The sequence below is a fragment of the Tasmannia lanceolata genome, unplaced genomic scaffold (genome assembly GCF_043159265.1).
Source record: "Tasmannia lanceolata isolate RefF3 unplaced genomic scaffold, GAP_Taslan_0.1 ptg000026l, whole genome shotgun sequence".
Classification (NCBI taxonomy): Eukaryota; Viridiplantae; Streptophyta; class Magnoliopsida; order Canellales; family Winteraceae; genus Tasmannia; species Tasmannia lanceolata.
In genome coordinates, this window is record NW_027518703.1 from 2,893,315 (window position 1) to 2,911,864 (window position 18,550).

Below are 18,550 nucleotides of genomic sequence, written 5' to 3' on the forward strand. Positions count from 1 at the left end.
TCTCCCCCCTAATCTTCTCCCCAAATTTTTGTGAAATTTGAGGAGAAGATCTCAAGAAGTTCTTGTCTTATTCTCTTTTCTCTCTTCCCTTTCTCTCTCTTCCACCTTCCATTTTGGTAATGGCACCCCTACATCTTCCCCTAATCTTCTCACGGATTGCCGCGCAACGAAACACACCGGGTCAGACTTCCACTATTCTTCTCCCAATCTAATCTTCTTGTCTTCTCCCCTTTGACGTCTTCTTCTCCTAATCCCCCACCCAACTTCCAGCAACCAAACAGAGCATAAGGGAAATGATATATTTAACCCTCCTTTTTCTACTTGGGACGCCCAACAAAGTGTAAAACAGTACTCATAAGTATTACTAGAGGAGGCTGTTCCAGGTAAAAAATGGGGCGAATAGATCACTTCCCTATCTATAATTCCTGTATTTTGGGATTTATACTATTCTCGTATATCATTATTCTAATTATTTCGGCAAGGAGCGCATGCTGATATACATATTAACAAATAAGGAATATTTCGGGGAGAACCCAATTAGCATTTGGTCATTGTCTTGACTATCCGACAGCATGTGTCATATTCGCGGATATGAACCAAACAAACACAAAGACTTCGAACTTTATGAACAACTCCGGTCAGTCTCCGCAGCCCATATGGACGAGAATTTCCTCTGTTAGTAAAATGACTAAAATACCCTATTAGTAAAACAATGACTATTTTATTTTGGCTTTATATAATCTAGTATTTATAAATATTTAAAAATCCAGAATACTTCCATAAATATGTAAAAAGTGGCATGCTAAATCCTGAAAATTCCATAATACTATATACTGGTGAAAAATATAATTCAATTTCTCTTTTCATTAATTTTCAAGTAGTATATATATTAACTTGAAACAAACAAAATAAACTTATAATCTCTTTTCCTTGAATAAGAAGAGATTAATTATTATGTAGAAATCCCTGTGTTGAAAGCAAGGTTTAAAATTTCGGTTTCGGTACCGGTTTTGTACCTTGAAATTTTGGTCGAAATCTGGTACAAAACCCGAAACTAATATTTTATTCAATATTAAATTTCGGCTGAAATTACTGAAATTTCGGTGAAATATTAAATTAATATTAATAAATCAGATTTTTTGGGGCAAATTTCAGAAAAACCAAAATTTCGACCGAAATTCCTAAATTTCGGTCAAAATAAATGACCGTTTCGGTTTTTATCAATTTCAGTGTTGGTCTCCACAGAAATCCGAAATTTCAGTCCGAAATTCCGGATTTCGGTCGAAATTTAAAACCATGGTTGAAAGTGGACTTTATTTATTTTGAAAAAATGATGAATAGACAAAATGTTTAAAAACAAACATATATTTGAATGATAAGAGAGTCAATAAATGAACAGAGTTCTAAAATAACGTGTAGTGGCAATTCCTCAGAGGGCCCCAGTTTTTCAGGAGAGAACAGCCAACTTGTGGCAGATTTTGTCTTTTTCTTGTAATTCACGCAAAGTGGCTGTTGTCTCTGCGAAAGTGAGCCCCCGGGAAATTGCCTAGCAAATCCTTAATAAAATAAGGGATTTGCTAGGGACTTCCTGTTGCATGACAACAACATATGCCTACTTTTCAACAGATTTTGTCTTATTCATTTAATTCATCTGAGGTGTCTGCTCTCTCATGCAACAGCCACCCACGAAATTCCTTTCCCTAGCAATCCAATAGAAATAAATATAGTAGGTGAATAATTTCTGACAAGAAACCTCAAATGAGGCTATATAAGAAACCTCATGCTTCACAATTTTAGTAACTCAGATAGCTACAGATTGTTTTGCAGTGTATTAAGAAAGATGGCCGGAGAAACAACTGCTAACAAGCAGATAATCTTTCAGGGATACATTTCCGGTGAGCTGCGAGAGTCCAATATGGCTGTTAAGGAGAGCTCAATTCAGCTTAAGGTCCCGGAGGGATCAGAGGCTGTTCTTGTGAAGAACCTTTACCTCTCATGTGATCCCTACTTGCGAGGCATGATGGAAGAAACCACTGCCAAAATACCCCGCTTCAAGCCTGGATCGGTGAGTATATGATATCTTTATGTGTTTGTGAATTGTGATATTTTCTGGGTCAAATTTAGGGGTGCAACTGGGGTCGGGTTCAACCCAAACCCAGGCAAACATGAAAAGAGGTCAGGCCGGGTTGGGTTGAGTTCGGGTAGGGTCGGGTTCGGATTGAGTTTTTCCAACCCATGTTGAGTTCGGATCAGGTTTGGGTTGAGGGCTTGGGAAACCCAACCCGAGTGAAACCCGACTTTTTTTAATGAAGCTTGGCTCCAGACCCCTTGCTTATAGCGTAATAGTGGGGGGTGTGGAAATATCAATTCCTTCTAAAAATAAAAAGTAGGCGTGGATTTGATATTTCCACCACCCCTGCTATTAGAGGGGCTGGAGGAACTTCCTGTCTCGAGTCAAGTTGTTCACTAGTTTTTTTTATTTTTTTATTTTAGTAATGCTTAAAAACTCAGGTCAGGTGACCGTGTTTATGGTAAAAGATCAAAGACACGTGCAGCCCAAAAAAACAGTGGGGCTCACATTGTTTGGGTGATCTAAACCGTTCAATTGTTGGGACCCGATGTAGATAGGTGTGCCCACAAAATCTTCTCTATAAGATGATCCTAACCCCCCCTATTCGTGGAGGTTTTTATAATGTGCCGTCCATTTTAAACCTCCACAAATCGAAGGGTTAGAAACATGCTATGGAGAAGATTTCCTAGGCACACCGTATGATCCGTATCTACATCATGACCCAACAAATGAACGGTTTGGATCACCTACAATCGGTGTAGTTACTTTCAGTAGATATTGGATACTGTTTGGAAATAAAGACGATAGATCAAAATGTCCCAAGTGCCCTTACAAATAGAGAAAACAATTTCCCGCTGTCGTTGCCTAGTGGCATCACCGGAAAGCCTCTTGAAAAGTGTACTGTGATTGGCTCCAATAAATCTTGTGGCGTTGTTTATTAAATTATTAATTGTGACCACTCATTTGTAGTAGGGCGGAATTAAACCTGCGAAAATGGAGATCCGCCCTATCCCGATTCAATACCTAATGTTTACTTCCCTAGTAGGAACTAAGAAGTGAACATATAGAAAGAAAAATCAATAGTGGTCGCGGCAAATACGGTAGAGGTATCAGCCTTGATATTTGATCCAACAACAGCTTACTTTTTGAGAAGCTGCTGTTGGATCAAATATCGGAAGGATGGTACGTCCACCATAAAAGGGCCTTATTATTGTAAGGCCTAACATCATATAATTTCTCGTAATGTTTGATTCTCAAACTTGAGGAGTAGTAGTCGGGGCTGTCTTTACCAATGTAAAAAGAAAAATCATTACCAATATAGAGAGAAAAATCATCAATTCTAAGAATATACATAAAGTTAAAAATCACCTTTTTACGTGGTTTTTTGTTTGAATTTTACTAATAGTTTGCTTGTATGCCACATTAGCAGACAAAGAGGAGTTAAGAAGATAACATGCAGCCTTATACTTGTAACTGTATGCAATCATCAGAGTATTTTGGCGATATGGCTGCAAAAAATAACACAAATTCCCTACAAAATCATGGATACATTGTGCAGCCAAAACTGACTAATAGGGCAGACAATCCTAAGTATTTAGTCAAGATAAAATTATAAAAAACAGGTTAGCAAATTCCAATAACAACTTATGCAAGGATTTCTATGCCCATGGAGAACAGCCCATTAGCCATTTATAGGCACACTGATGATCGTCCTATCAAATGAGATTTCTACAAAAACGCCGTGTTTTTTGTAAGAGATTTTATATCGTGTGTGTGGCCATATAAACCTGTATTTTTCAAAAAGTAGGGTTAGGTTTTTTGGGGCACAACCAATTTATGTTGTGGCCTAATAAATGGATGGTTTGGATCATCCTATGGAGTGGGTCGTACCCTACTTTTTGAAAAATACGGCTTTATAGAGCCACACATCATATAAAATCCTGTTTTTTTTTTTTTTTTTTTTTTTTTTTTTTTTTTTGTATTTTCTTATTAATTAAAACCTACCGAGTCAAAAGAATTTGCCTCATCCGAGTCATATTCTCACTCAAACGAGTTAAAACAGCATTCCCCAATTTGCCAATTCAACTTGAAAGAAACATCATGTAATATTGTGAGAGGACCCCTTACGAAAGTGTCGTTCTCCTTTTGTGCACAACACATAGGTTATCAAGGGCTATGGTGTGTCGAAAGTGGTGGATTCCGGCCACCCAGATTTTCAGGCGGGCGACCTCGTCACCGGAATTACAGGTTGGGAAGAATACAGTTTGAGGTGGAAAGCTGAAGAGCTGAGGAAAATTGAGTCCAAAGGCATCCCTCTTTCTTACTATACGGGTGTCCTCGGTATGATATCTTTTTAATTTTTACACTCATTTTTTTTTTCTAATCTGGGTGACCATAGATGTACCCTCAACTCAAATACCAATTTTTGATACAAAAATGCAGAAATTGGAAACAAAATGGTGTTGGGGAGTACGTATAAAGGAAGAAAAGAATGTAAATATAAGGGGCAGAATAAAAGATAATCAGGGGTGTTATTTCTATGCAGGTATGACAGGGTTCACAGCTTATTTAGGATTTCATGAGCTTTGCACACCCAAAAAGGGTGAATATGTGTTTGTCTCAGCAGCATCTGGAGCAGTTGGTCATATAGTGGGCCAGCTAGCCAAACTACATGGCTGTTATGTAGTTGGTAGCTGTGGGTCCGATGAGAAGGTATTGATTTTGCTTTATATTACTATCAAGGGACTTAAAAATGACATTTTTTTATTAATTTTTTTCTTTTGTAAGCTTAAAAACTCGGGTTGGATTGGGTCGGGTTGTACTCGGGTCAGGCCAAGTTCAAGTTGGAAAAAAGGGTTCCTGGAATGAAAATGGATTGGGCTATCATATATATATATATATATATGAGAAAACGGTTCCTACACATATGTGTAGATAAGCTATCTACACACTAGCTTAAAATACAGTGGGGACCACTTTATTTGGGTGATCCAAACCATTCATTTTTAAGGCCCTCACATAGATAGGGTGTCCACAAAAAATCAGATCCATAGGATCATCCTAACCATTCGAACTTTGGAGGCAAAAAATGAACTAATTTGTGAAGGTTTAAAGACATCCATTTTACCTCCACAAATCGTAGGGTTGGGATGATCCTATGGATCTGATTTTTTGTGGACAACCTATCTATGTGAGGGCCTTTAAAATGGATGGCTTGGATCACCCAAACAATGTGGGCCCCCACTGTATTTTAAGCTAGTGTGTAGAGAACTCTCTACACATATGTGTAGGAACCGTTTACTCATATATATATATATATATATATGATAGCCCAATCCATTTTCATTCCAGGAATTTTCTCTATATATATATATACATATGTGTAGGAACCGTTTTCTCTCTCTCTCTCTCTCTCTCTCTCTCTATATATATATATATATATATGAGAAAACGGTTCCTACATATATGTGTAGATAAGTTATCTACACACTAGCTTAAAATACAGTGGGGGCCACATTATTTGGGTGATCCAAACCATTCATTTTTAAGGCCCTCACATAGATAGGGTGTCCACAAAAAATCAGATCCATAGGATCATCCTAACCATTTGAACTGTGGAGGCAAAAAATAGACTAATTTGTGAAGGTTTAAAGACATCCATTTTACCTCCACAAATCGTAGGGTTGAGATGATCCTATGGATCTGATTTTTTGTAGACACCCTATCTATGTGAGGGCCTTTAAAATGGATGGCTTGGATCACCCAAACAATGTGGGCCTCCACTGTATTTTAAGCTAGTGTGTAGAGAACTCTCTACACATATGTGTAGGAACCGTTTTCTATATATATATATATATAGAGGAATATTTTCGTGCGCTCAAGCTCTAATAAGGAATGGTGCGCTTGAGTGCACCAATTACATGGGTCCCACAATTTCTGTGAGGATCCAAACCATTCATTTGCAAGGGCCTATCATAGATAGGGTGTGTACCAAAAATCAGCTCCATTGAATCATCCTAACCCCTCCAAAAGTTGAGGGAAAAAATGGGCAGATTTGTGGTCTGTCCATTTTGACCTCCACAAATGGATGGGTTAGGATGATCCTATGGAGCTGATTTTTTGTACACACCCTATCTATGTAAGGCCATTTCTAGTGAATGCTTTGGATCATCCTAACAATGTGGGCATCATTGGTTTGAGAGCTCAAGCTCACGAATATGTTCCAACGCTCAAGCTCACAATCCTTTTCCTCATATATATATATATATATATATATATATATATATATATATATATATGTGTGTGTGTGTGTGTGTGTGTGTGTGTGGGAAAGGTGTGCGTACTCGGTCGAGTAGATAAGCTTATCTACTTGGTCGGGTTAAAAACAGTGGGGGCCCACATTTTTGGGGTGATCCAAACCATTCATTTGAAAGACCCTTACCTAGACAGGGTGTCCACAAAAAATCAGCCCCATAGGATCATCCTAACCCATCCAACAGTGGAGGAAAAAATGGGCAGATTTGTGGACAAGCTGTGTTTGTGCATTTTTCCCCATTTTCCCCTCCACTGTTGCATGGGTTAGGATGATCCTACCCTATATATATATATATATATATATATATATATATATATATATATATATATAATTTTTTTTTTTTCCGCGAAAATAATTTTGCAGCTCATCTTTTTTCAGGGAAAAAAATGCCATCTCTTATTAATCAAATAAATAAGACAAATTCAGCTATATGATGTGGCTCCCTGCAAAGAGGAGCTGCAAAATTGGTTTTGCATAATTGCCGCACTACAGACACTGGACAATCCCAACTATCAGATTAATGACTTGGAAAAGGATAGTTGATTAGTAAAAGGTGGGAAGGTCCTCTATATGATTTATCATGTTGCTTTTGACACTATATCATCTACAGGGTAGGAGAGTGAAGTGGCTATATGAAACCCTTTTTTTCAGGAAAATGATATCCGCACTCCCTCGTTTATATAATGGCACTCCTCATTTGATTATAAAATTTTCTTATAGGTTGCAGAGAGAGCGCCTATATGAAATCCTATTATTATTAAGACCACTGATTTCTTACTGTTAAAACATAGACCAAAAATCAGTATAAGAAGTGTGTACTTTCAGGTCGATTTGGTGAAGAAGCTAGGCTTCGATGAAGCTTTCAATTACAAGAAGAACACTGACTTCGACGATACATTAAAAAGGTTTGTTTTCTATCATGCCGTGAAAAGTTCGCATGCATGTAACATTCAACATTAATGATGTATGTAACAACCCTCATGAACATTTTGGAAATTAATTTGCAGGTATTTTCCAAAAGGCATTGATATCTACTTTGACAACGTGGGTGGAAAAATGCTTGATGCTGTGCTTCTCAACATGAGAAGAAATGGGAGAATTGCAGCATGTGGGATGATATCAAGGCATGATGGGCATGGCACCGATGGTGGCATACATAATTTACATCGTGTGGTGATAAATAATATAAAGATCCAAGGTTTCATGCAGTCTAACTATCTGTATTTGCTCCCCAAATTCATGGAGATCTTTACAAGTTATGTGAAGGAAGGGCATATGAAATACATAGAAGATGTAAGAGAAGGTCTAGAAAGTGCCCCATCTGCCTTAGTTGGATTGTTCGCCGGGAAGAACTTAGGGAAGTTGGCCGTGCGTGTTGCCGGAGAATGATAGGAATGATAGGAATGCCGGCGAATAATGGTATACTGAACATGTGCTTGTGTAGGACTAGCTACAAGACTGATGTGGGGTAGTATTTGTAGTCCGTGGCCAATGAGTGTATTTCTTGTACTTGAACTGCTTTGAGATAACTCGTTATGAATTTTGGAGGCATGGTTCATGGTGAATATGGTGTTGTTGTCATGGTTTCAAACTTTCAAATTTCGGTTTCGGAATGCGTTTCAGTCCTCGCCGAAACCGAAATTTCGGCTTTAATTTCAAAATTTCAGCCGAAATCCAACGAAACAATTAAAAATAATATTTTATTTCATACCAAATTTTGGCTGATTCGAAATTTCGGGAAAATATAAAATAATTAAAAGAATTGATATTTTTGGTTGAATTTCCTTAAATTTCGGACGAAATTTCGGAAAGAGCCTCGAAATTTCAGTCGAAATAATGTAACGCCTCGGGTATCAACGATTTCAATTTCGGAGTAAGAGATTCTTTTATTTGTTAACGAAGGGGTTCCTTACTCCTTTTAATAAAAAAAACCCTTTGCCTCCATCGTAAAGACTTTTCTTTAATTCTCACTCTTCTCCTTCGATAATCGACTAGCTGAGATCGCCTCCGCTTCTAGGTGCTCACTTGACTAGGTAGATTCAGGGACAATCTCAATCTTTTTAGCATTACTGTCTGTCAAAGGTTTAATTAAAGAAAACCCTTTGCTTTTCTTTATAAAATAAATCCAATATCCATGTCGAAAGAGTTTCTTTCGTCTTTATGTATTTATATTCAATAACAAACAAAAGACCCATTTTCCTTACTATTTTTACCCTTCCTTCTCTTTGAATTTAAGATAAATTTTGCTAAAGTTTTCCTAACATCCACCGATTTAAGTCAAGAGACCGGGTTTCCCAGGCATGAGGGGTGCTTAACACCTTCGTCTCATGTGACCATATCCCTTACCCAGATTTCTATCAAGACCATGCCGAAAACATAGTTAATCAGGGGCTTAGGCCCCAAACTAGACGACAACATCGATCGTTGCCTTTCTCATAAAATTCAGATTTTTGTCCCAAATTCACAGGAAATGCGATCATAGGTCCTAGGCCCTAACCTAGGTGGTGACTCTAAAAAACTCTCTTTTTTTCGTGAAATTCGGATCCTTACCCCAAGTTCATAGGAAATGTAGACATAAACACACCCCTAACCAAAAAGGGAACAAGAGAGAATAACACACCAAAACTCCACCATCACACCCAAGTGTGGAGAGATGCGTGTGGGAGGCGACATCGTCGACGCGCTGAACCGCCCTCTACCCGTTCGGGATCCACAGTTGTATTTGATGAAGTCTCTTCATATTATGGTTTCGGTAGAGTTTCCACTAATGGTATGGGTGTAGGTGAGCACAAACTTATTGAGGTTGAGACTCAAGCAACAATTAACTTGCCGGTGACACCAAATGCTCCAATGGAATTTGGATCTTCTTCTTCTTCTTTGCCGATGGGGGAGAAAGGTGATAATCACCGGCAGTGATGCTACTTGTCATGAACAAGAAGACAAGCAAAATGAAGAAAACAATGAGTGCAGTACATCACAACTTAGAAGATAAAAAAGAAAGATTGTCAAGCCGGCACGGTATCGGAAAGAAAATATACTTAGCACTTATTCTTGTTTCTTTTCCGGTCCGTTTGATGACAATAAGCCATATTACTTTGATGAAGCAAAATGGGTAAGAGAACAGAAGGATGATACGTATGAGGCGATGAAGGTACTTATGAAAAATAAGACATGGGATCTTGTTCCTAAGCCTAATGATGTGAACCCGGTTAAATGTAAATGGGTGTACAAATTGAAGCGAAAAGCAAATGTGAGTATGGATAGATTCAAAGCAAGGTTGGTTGCTAGAAGATTCTTTAAAAAATTTGGAGAGTTATGAGGAGACCTTTAGTCTCGTTGGAAAGATGATTTCCGTCCGAGTTGTGATTCTATTGGTCACTTGTCATGGTTGGAAAATATTTCAACTTGATATTAAAAAAGTATTTTTGTATGATGAGATTGACAAAGACATCTACATGGAACAACCATAGGGTTACAACTCAATGATCATCTAACCTATGTTTGCAAGCTCAAGAAAGCTGTTTATGGGTTTAAGCAAGCTCCAAGGGTGTGGTATGGTAAGATTGCCTGATACTTACAATTTTACAGTTATTTTGCTTCTAACTCTGATTCTAGTCTATTTGTGAAGAAAGAGAAAGGGTTGCTTGTCATTGTGCTTCTTTATGTCGACGATATGATCATTATTGGCAACAATGATGTTGAGGTTGCAAAGCTATGGGAAGATCTATCAATTCGTTTTGAGATGAGAGCTAACTCACTTTCTTGGCTTGGAGGTGGAAACCTTGAATGATGGCATGTTTGTTTCTAAAAAAGGCTATGCGGAGAAATTAGCTGGAAGATTTGGGATGAACCAAAGTAAAAGAGCCCCAACATAAAGATAAGGCAGGAATAAGGCAAGCTTCTTCCGTATTAACACAGGGGCGTATATCGGAAGCTTAGGATTGTGGATAGAGTTTCAATAAAGAGTAGTTGGTGGATGTTCTTGGTTATCGGTTGAAACAAGGGAGGGTATCTTTTGCAGATTTTGATGGGTGTTGGTGTAGACACCCCCATTTTGACCAAGCCCTACAAACAAAAACAAAAACAAAAAACAAAAAAATTGGAAAATCTCTGGGCAGCTGGGCCCGGATAAGTCCTCGAGTGCAAATGTATATATATATATATATATATATATATATATATATATATATATATATATATATGAGGAAAGTGTTTCTACTCGGTCCCCTAGATAAGCTTATCTACTCCTCCCTTTAAAAAAATACAGTGGGCCCACGCTGTTTGGATGATCCAAAGCATTCATTTGATAGGTCTTAACATAGATAGGGTGTGCCCAAAAAATCAGCACCAAAGGGTCATCCTAGCCCTTCGTTTTGTAGTGCCTTGTGGTACCCAGAATGGACACATATAAACGTCCACGTTTATATGCGTCCATTTTGGACACGGTGGGCCCAACAAAGCGAAGGGCTAGGATGACCCTTTGGTGCTGATTTTTTGGGCACACCCTATCTATGTTAAGACCTATCAAATGAATGCTTTGGATCATCCAAACAGCGTGGGCCCACTGTATTTTTTTAAAGGGAGGAGTAGATAAGCTTATCTAGGGGACCGAGTAGAAACACTTTCCTCTATATATATATATATATAAATAAATAAAAAAAAAAAAAATAGCAACTCAAGGCTCTGGGGTTAAATCTTGGATAGTTCAAGACCGTAAGTGGGCCCCATGAAGTTTCATCGAGATTCGATAGAATTTACCTGGGTAATGGGGTTTATTTCAAAAAAAATAGTGTAGAAGAGGGTTGAATTAGTCAAGTCGGAGGGGGGGGGTGCCTTGGGCAGAGAAAAGCCAGTGAAAATAATCCAAAAGGGGGCATTTTTGGAAGCTTGTATTGCTTTCTTTACAAGCAATGAACATGGGCTGTTGGATCAAAAAGGTGAGATATAGGGCTTAGATTAGCTAGAGCATTCTAGGTTTTTAGGTTTTCTAAGATAGAGTTAGGGCTAAGGGTCGTAGATCAATGGCTGAAAATAACCCAAAAAAAAAGAAAGAAAATGAAATTGGGCAAATAGAGGGTGGAGATTAAATGGAAGAGGGAGACCTAGCTATTTAACTCCAAGAGAGCTCGTGAGACGAGGGAGGCCTCATTTTTTTGAAAGAAAAATCAACAAGCAGAGGGAGAGAGAGAGAGGAGACCAGCTACCTACCATCTCCGGCCATTTCTCTTGCCTCCGACCACTCCTCCGGCTAGCCTCTTCCCACCCCCACTTTCTTCTTCTTCCCCTCCTCTCAATACCTTGAAAACCTACACCCAAGCCTTCGTCTTCTCCGGGCACCCCGCCGAAATCCGGCACCCATTCTACCCAAACCCATTTTCGAAAACCCACATCCATACCACCTTCTTCTTCTCCAACCCCCAAACCTCCATTAAACCCTTCTCATCTACCATCAAGCATCTTAGCCGTTTTCCCCAAAAGCCATTTCAAAAACCCCAACCTCTGCAACTCCGACCTTCTTCCACCACCGGCCACTCCTCCGACCAAGCCTCCTCCTCCAGCCGACCCTTCTCTATTAGCCACCATTTTCTTCCCTAAACCCATTTTAAAACACCATCAAAACCACCAAGCCCCTCCACAGCCACCTCCTCTGCCACCCAAAACCCATTTCTACCCAAACTAAACCCAGGCCCTTCATTTTCTCCGGGCATCCCGTCGGGTTCCGGCCACGCCCTTATCACTCCTCCGACCACCTTGGCTTGCAAAGAGTTGCAGATTTCAAAAAAAAAAAAAAAAAAAAAAAAAACCAGAGAGAGTAGCAGAGAGCAGAAGGAGAAAGGGAGAGAGACCACCATCTTCTTCTTCTTGATTTTCTTTTTTCCCAAACAGGGAATCTCATTTTGGCAGCCACACAAGGGAAGGGAGCCACCGACACCGCCATCTTCACGCCCCCCTCTAACCCATCTCCGACCATACCCCGCTGGAATCCGGCAAACCCACCATTGAATCCGGCCACCACCTCTCACCTCCACCATTTCCACTTCAACCACCGTCCCTACCACAAGACCCAAACCCATTTCCCTCTTTTCCGAAACCCTCTCCACAATTTTCCTCTCCTTTCACCACGGCAGCTCCAAACCCTCCTCATTTTTCCATCCCTCCATTCATACCCTCAATTTCCCCCAAAAAACCCCTTTTAGTTTCAATCCAATTGAAAAGAAGAAGAAGAAGAGGGGTCATCTCCTTCTTAAAGAGAAAATCTGCAAAGGGAGAAAGGAAAGAAAAAAAAAATTTCAATAAATCTGTGCGGAAAATCCATTTTCTTTTTTTCTCTTCCAGCAAGTTATTTCTTCTCTTGGGATCCTCTACATTGTTTTTTGGTCATCTGTACTTGACATTCACCTGCTTTCATAAGGAGGATCGCATCCGATTTGGAGCTTCAATTCAGCAAAGGTAAAAACTCATCTTTGAATTTGGTTTATGCGCTTCTTTGCCTACAAATGCATATGTTCCTGTGTTTGTGATTTTAATTTTGAGAAGATGATATCTGCCTGTACCGAAAATCTGCTTGCCAATTGTTTGGAAAATCGTTTCTCAACTAGTTTTCGTGTATGAGAGTGGCCATCTGATGCGAATTAAATGCAAATAAAAAAAAATCATCAACCAGAGAAATGATCTATGTGGCTGCCCTCTCATACAAGGATTGGCTGGGAAATGCTCTGATATGAGTAAAAGGGGGTAGTGTAGTGATTTAAGAAAAAAAAATGGTTGGGTTCAGTTTATTCATAAGATAGTGCAGTGATGCAAAGGGAATTGATTCACACCGATAGTTTAGAATTTCCAATCTCTTTCTCTTGCTGCAATTGTCAAAAACATGATAAAGAGAAGGGAAATGGTATTAACACTCCAATGCTTTGATTTCAAGCTTTGTGAACTTGCTTTTAGTGTTTAAAAGGCTGTCAACAGGTTATTATCGTTTCCAAAAAGCTCTTACTAGCTCATTAAATGTTAAGATATTGAAGTGTTAATCTCATTTCCTTGGGTCAGTTATGGGTGTTAAAACAAGGTTATGGTAGTATCATTTTCTTAGATGTGAAGGATTTATATTCGCACTACTCTACATTTTTGGTCATAACACTATTGATATTGATGAAATCAGTTTTGGTTATAGCTTTGAGTGCGTAATATGAAACTTGAATAATCTTTACAGAACTGGAAAAAGGTGTCGAAATCTTTGGTCTTTGTTATTAACACTATCATCTCCTTGATTTTGGCATTTCTTCACCTTGATATTTGCAGGCCCCCACCCACCCTTTTAGAGAGACATGCTTTGTCTCGTAGAAAAGCTTACCCTCAGGGAGACAGGCTATGTCTCATGCAGGGAAAGTTATACCCTCTTAAGAGACAAGCTATGTCTCGTGCAGAAATGTCTTACCCATTCTGGAGACAGGATTTGTCTCATTGGCCTTACTTATCCTTTTGTTTTAAGAGATATGTCATGTCTCATTAGAGCCCTTCTCAGAGTCATCAGCATAGGAGTCAGTCCTTCAGTCTTTCAGGAGTCTGTCCTATCATCATAGGGGTTAGGATTCTGTCCATCCTCTCATCAAGTCACGTGATTTTATCCGCTCCTGCAAGGTATATGATACTGCCCCACCCTTGCAGAGTCGTGATTTTGTTCATTTCCCCTCGCAAAGCATAGGATGCTGTCCAACCTTTGTGGGATATCAGGAATCTGTCCTTCCCTTGTGATGATATGATTCTGTCCTCTTGTGTCAAAAAAATAAAAAAAACATCTGAAAAACCAAAAATCTCAAAAATCAAGAGTCATTAGGAGTAGTTAGGAAATTCCGGTCAGAACTACGGATGGCTTGATCCCTAGCTGAGGGGTACGTAGGCAGCTCGGGCTTGCAGCTGGCATCTCGAGTTCAGTCACAACTTTCATAACTTCACAATTTCCAAAACTTCCATAAGCTTCAAAACCTTTCAAATCTTCCCAAAATATAAAAATTCTTCAAAATAACCTTGCAAACCATTTTCAAAAGATCTTCCCATAGAGTCAGGAGTCTGTTTTAGGCGTTTGGGGTGTCTTAGAGTTAGGGGTCTGTCCTGATTGTGTTGCTTTACCGTGTCTGGTCGTGTGAGTGTCTCTAGAGTTAGGAGGCCTCGAGTCGTGGTCGGTTAGACACTTAGTCAAGCCGATGGCTAGACTAGGGTGCGATTAGTTAACCCATGGTTTTCCTTAGGACACACAGCCTAGTCACACATAGGGTGTAGGGCCCACTTGCATTAGTTAGGACATATAGGGAGTCCTAAAAATCACAATTCACTTGAACTTAAGTAATGGCGCAAGAAGCTTTAAAAACTAGTCAGGTCTAGTTGATCGAGTCTAGGATAGCGGTCCTAGAGGGTTAAGCATTGTAGTTTAGCATAGGTCGCCGAACTACGTTGACTCTGATTCTTCCCGAGGCAGGGATACGTAGTGCAGCTAAGATGGATGGCCATCTTAGTCCGAGTCAAGTATCGCATTAGAGTCTAGGGTTTGTCATATTGTATGTTTTGCTGTGTTTTCTTACTTTCCTGTACAGATCCTATACCTTTAGCTGTAGCATGCATGCGTTTGTCCACCAGAACATAGACACCAATTAGGCATGACACGCATAACTTAGCTAGTCTTAGGTGCATGTCTTTTTTGTGTGTGCTTCTTATTCATCTCCGAGACATGCATGATTAGCTAGACGTTATCTCGGGGGTATTCGTTCTCATTTCGCATGATTTTCGCCCAAAACTCTTCAAAGTTAATAATAAATGGCATAAGAGACCAGGTGCTTGCACTTGGGCGAATTGGGGGCGCCTAACCCCTTCCCCATTCATCACCAGGCACGGACCTTCTGTATCTCTGGTTATCTGTTGCGACAGAGAACAGCATGGGATCCAGGGCCTACTTCCTTGGATGACGACTCTTTCTTTGTTTAGGGTGCGTCTCGAATCAGGGCTAGTCCCCGAATCGAGAGGTATCTCACTTTACATCGCCGCTCATGCTGTGAGGGGCACTCTTTCGAGAGTTCCTTGGTGGAGCTCTCCTTCACGTGGATGATCTAGAGACTTGCGTGGGGGCACGTCCCCCGCCTCTCTCGGATCGGGGTATCTTTTGCAGATTTTGATGGGTGTTGGCTGTTGACTTAAAAGGATGTAGGTGGCTGAGGTGTTGGAGGCTAACTGGTGGTGAAATTCAATGGGCTGTAAGGTGGTTTCTTGGGGCTGAAGATAGATGGTTTAAAGCCTGGTTATAAGGGAAAAAATAAAGGTGGATGGGCTGTTAACGAGTGATGGTGTGAAACAGATGGAAGAAGGGTGATGGCTTGTGGTTGGAGGATGGCAAATTAAAGGGGCTGAAACTAGGTTGGAAGGGGCTGATTTAGGATAAAATAGAATAAGGGTTCTTGAGGGAGAAGGTAATAGTTTGTCAATGGTGGAAGAAGCAGCAGATGGCTTCTTTTGGCGTTGGATATCCGAAGGCAACTTTCTGAAGGCAACTCAAATTTTCAATTCATTATATGATAAAACGTATTACAAAAACCATATTTATAGACAAGCTGTACCGACCTTCTCCTTTCCAAATTCAACCTCCTTCTTCTACTAAACTAGAAAACATAAAAGAAAGCTCCTAAAATCTCTAACTAAATCTCCTAAAATCTCTAAAACTCCCAAATCAAACCAAAGTCCTAAAAATACTTTTAACTCTAAATGTCTATGACTCAAGAAATACTAAAAATAATTAAATCAAATCCTAATTATAAGCAAAGTAAAATAGGACTCTTTTGAAGAGTAGTAATCAACGTGGACCGTTGATTTGAGCTAGAGTCGTATAATATCTTCTGATCTGGGAAATTCTGACGGTCCGATCAAGTTTCTGATAATCTTAACCGTTGATCTCTTGACGTTGCGAGATGCACCTGCATCATACCCCCTTTCTTGAAAAGAACTCGACCACGAGTTCACATCATCTCCTGAGAAGGGATACATGCAATCAAGCTTCTTCCTCCATCATTGCCCGTTCACGCATTCTCCACTCTCGTGCCGGGATAAGTAAGAATGCTTCTTCTCTGATGCTTGTGATATATCTTTATCCTTTGAAGGGGTCAACATGAGCTTCTTTCCGTTGTGGTGGAAGGAATATGTATTCTCGCGGCCATCGTACAAGGCGCTCCGATCGTATTGCCATGGTCTCCCAAGTAGAACGTGACAAACATCCATAGGAATTATATCGCACCAAATATGATCCTTGTAGTGATCTCCAATACTGAGGGATACAAGACAACGCTTCTTGATCCATGTGTCCGTAGTTTCATTGAGCCAGGCAAGTCGGTACGGATGTGGATGACGCTCGACCTTTAAGTTCAATTTTTGCACCGCCTCTTTCGAGATCACGTTCTCATTACTTCCAGAATCTATGACCAACTTACATACTTTGCCATCAATATTGCATCATGTGGTGAAAATATTATGACGAAGCCATTCCTTGTCCTTTCGTGGCGTGAGGCAAAGTCTTCGCGTGACTAAGCTTTGACCCATAACAACTTTAGCGGCAATGATGTAGTCTTCTTTCTCTTGTGTCTCCTCATCTGCAGTGGGTTCTTCGAGAATTTCATCTTTCGGCTCATAGGCTAGTAATTGTTGCCGGGGTTTTGGACATGCAGAAGCAATATGTCCATAGCCTTTGCAACGAAAACATTGTGTACCTGATTGATTGCTGGGTGGTCTTTGTTGGGCCGATTGGGCTACGATTTGAGGCCTTGAAACTGGTGGGGTCGATGATGTAGAAACCCGATTTGGTTGTGGTGGAGCAGCACTTTTCTCATAGGAAAATGAATGTGAGTGTGGACCCCGATCCTGAGAGGACGAGTGCGGCGAGGGACGCGAGGTCCCTCTGCAATCCTCAAAGATCTCCACATGTGAAGGAGAGCTCTACCAAGGAACTCTCGAAATAGGTGCCACTCTCACAGCATAGCATGAGTGGCGATACATAACGAATGAGATACATCCTGATCCGGAGCCAGGGCTCGAAACCAAGATATACCTAAAAATAACTCAGAGTCGCCATCCATGGATACGCCATGGAACTAAAATAAATACTCTGTCTGCAACGGATAACCAGAGATACAAAAGGTCCGTGCCTGATTACGAATGGAGAAGGTCCGAAGAGCACCCCCAATTCGTTCGAGTGCAAGCACTTGGTCTCTTATGCCATTTATTAGTAACCTCGAAGAGTTTTAGGCGAAAATCATATGAAATGGGAACAAATATCCCCGAGTGAACATCTACCTAATCATGCATGACTCGGGGATGAAATAATAAACACATAAAAAATAAAATGAAAGATGTGTCGAGCCTAAGCATCGCTAGGTTATGTGTGACATGCCTAATGGGTGTCTAAGTTCTGGTGGGCAAACACATGCATAATACAGCTAAAGGTATAAGGTCTACGCATGAAAGTAAGAAAACATAGCAAAACACACAACATAACAAAAAAGCAAATCCTAAGACTCTAAACGATTTAGCCCGAGTCCTCAGATGGTCTGATGTTCATCCAAAGAAGCCTACGTATCCCCGCCTCCACGAGAATCAAAGCAACATAGTTCTTCGCGCCTATTCTAAGCTATGATGCCTAAGACACCTAGACCTCTATCCTAGACTCGATTTAAAAGACCGGACTATTTATTAAAGCTTCTTGAGCGATTATTTAAATTTCAGTGAATTGTAGATTTTAGGACACCCTATATGCCCTGACTAAATGCAGGTTTAGCCCTAAGCTAAGGCAGGCGGTTCCTACAACCTATGTGTAACTAAGCCATGTGCCCTAAGGAAAACAAAGGGTGGACTAACGCATCCTATTCTAGTCATCAGTCAGCGATGTGGATCGCCAACTGACCGGACAGAGGCGTTCCTATAACTCTAGGACAAACCCCTAACTCTAAAACAAGCACACAACAAACAAACAATACACCAGAGACAAATCCCTAACTCTAAAAAACTCTCTATCTAGGACAAAGTCCTAACTCTAGAGGAAGATCCTTTTGAAATCAAAGCTATAAAGTTGTTTATCCAAAAAAGGTTTAAAATGCTATTTATAAAAGTTTGGCTGGACTTGGGATACAGATCCCAAG

At 40.1% G+C, this 18,550-nt stretch overlaps 1 protein-coding gene across 1 annotated transcript; it reads left to right on the forward strand.

Annotated features, from left to right (window-relative positions):
* The first annotated feature begins 1,762 nt into the window (after positions 1-1,762).
* LOC143858544 (2-alkenal reductase (NADP(+)-dependent)-like) lies at positions 1,763-7,951 on the forward strand. The gene is made up of 5 exons (XM_077369198.1): positions 1,763-2,065; positions 4,234-4,411; positions 4,617-4,783; positions 7,212-7,291; positions 7,394-7,951. The coding sequence occupies exons 1-5, from the start codon at positions 1,781-1,783 to the stop codon at positions 7,773-7,775; spliced, it is 1,092 nt and encodes a 363-aa protein (XP_077225313.1). The 5' UTR covers positions 1,763-1,780; the 3' UTR covers positions 7,776-7,951.
* The last annotated feature ends 10,599 nt before the right edge of the window (positions 7,952-18,550 follow it).

Excerpts from the sequence above, each read along its gene's own strand:
- LOC143858544 (XM_077369198.1), top strand. The coding sequence starts at position 1,781 with ATGCTTCACAATTTTAGTAACTCAGATAGCTACAGATTGTTTTGCAGT. Across the intron at positions 2,066-4,233 it reads CCCGCTTCAAGCCTGGATCG|GTTATCAAGGGCTATGGTGT; the intron begins GTGAGTATATGA and ends CACAACACATAG. Across the intron at positions 4,784-7,211 it reads GCTGTGGGTCCGATGAGAAG|GTCGATTTGGTGAAGAAGCT; the intron begins GTATTGATTTTG and ends GTGTACTTTCAG.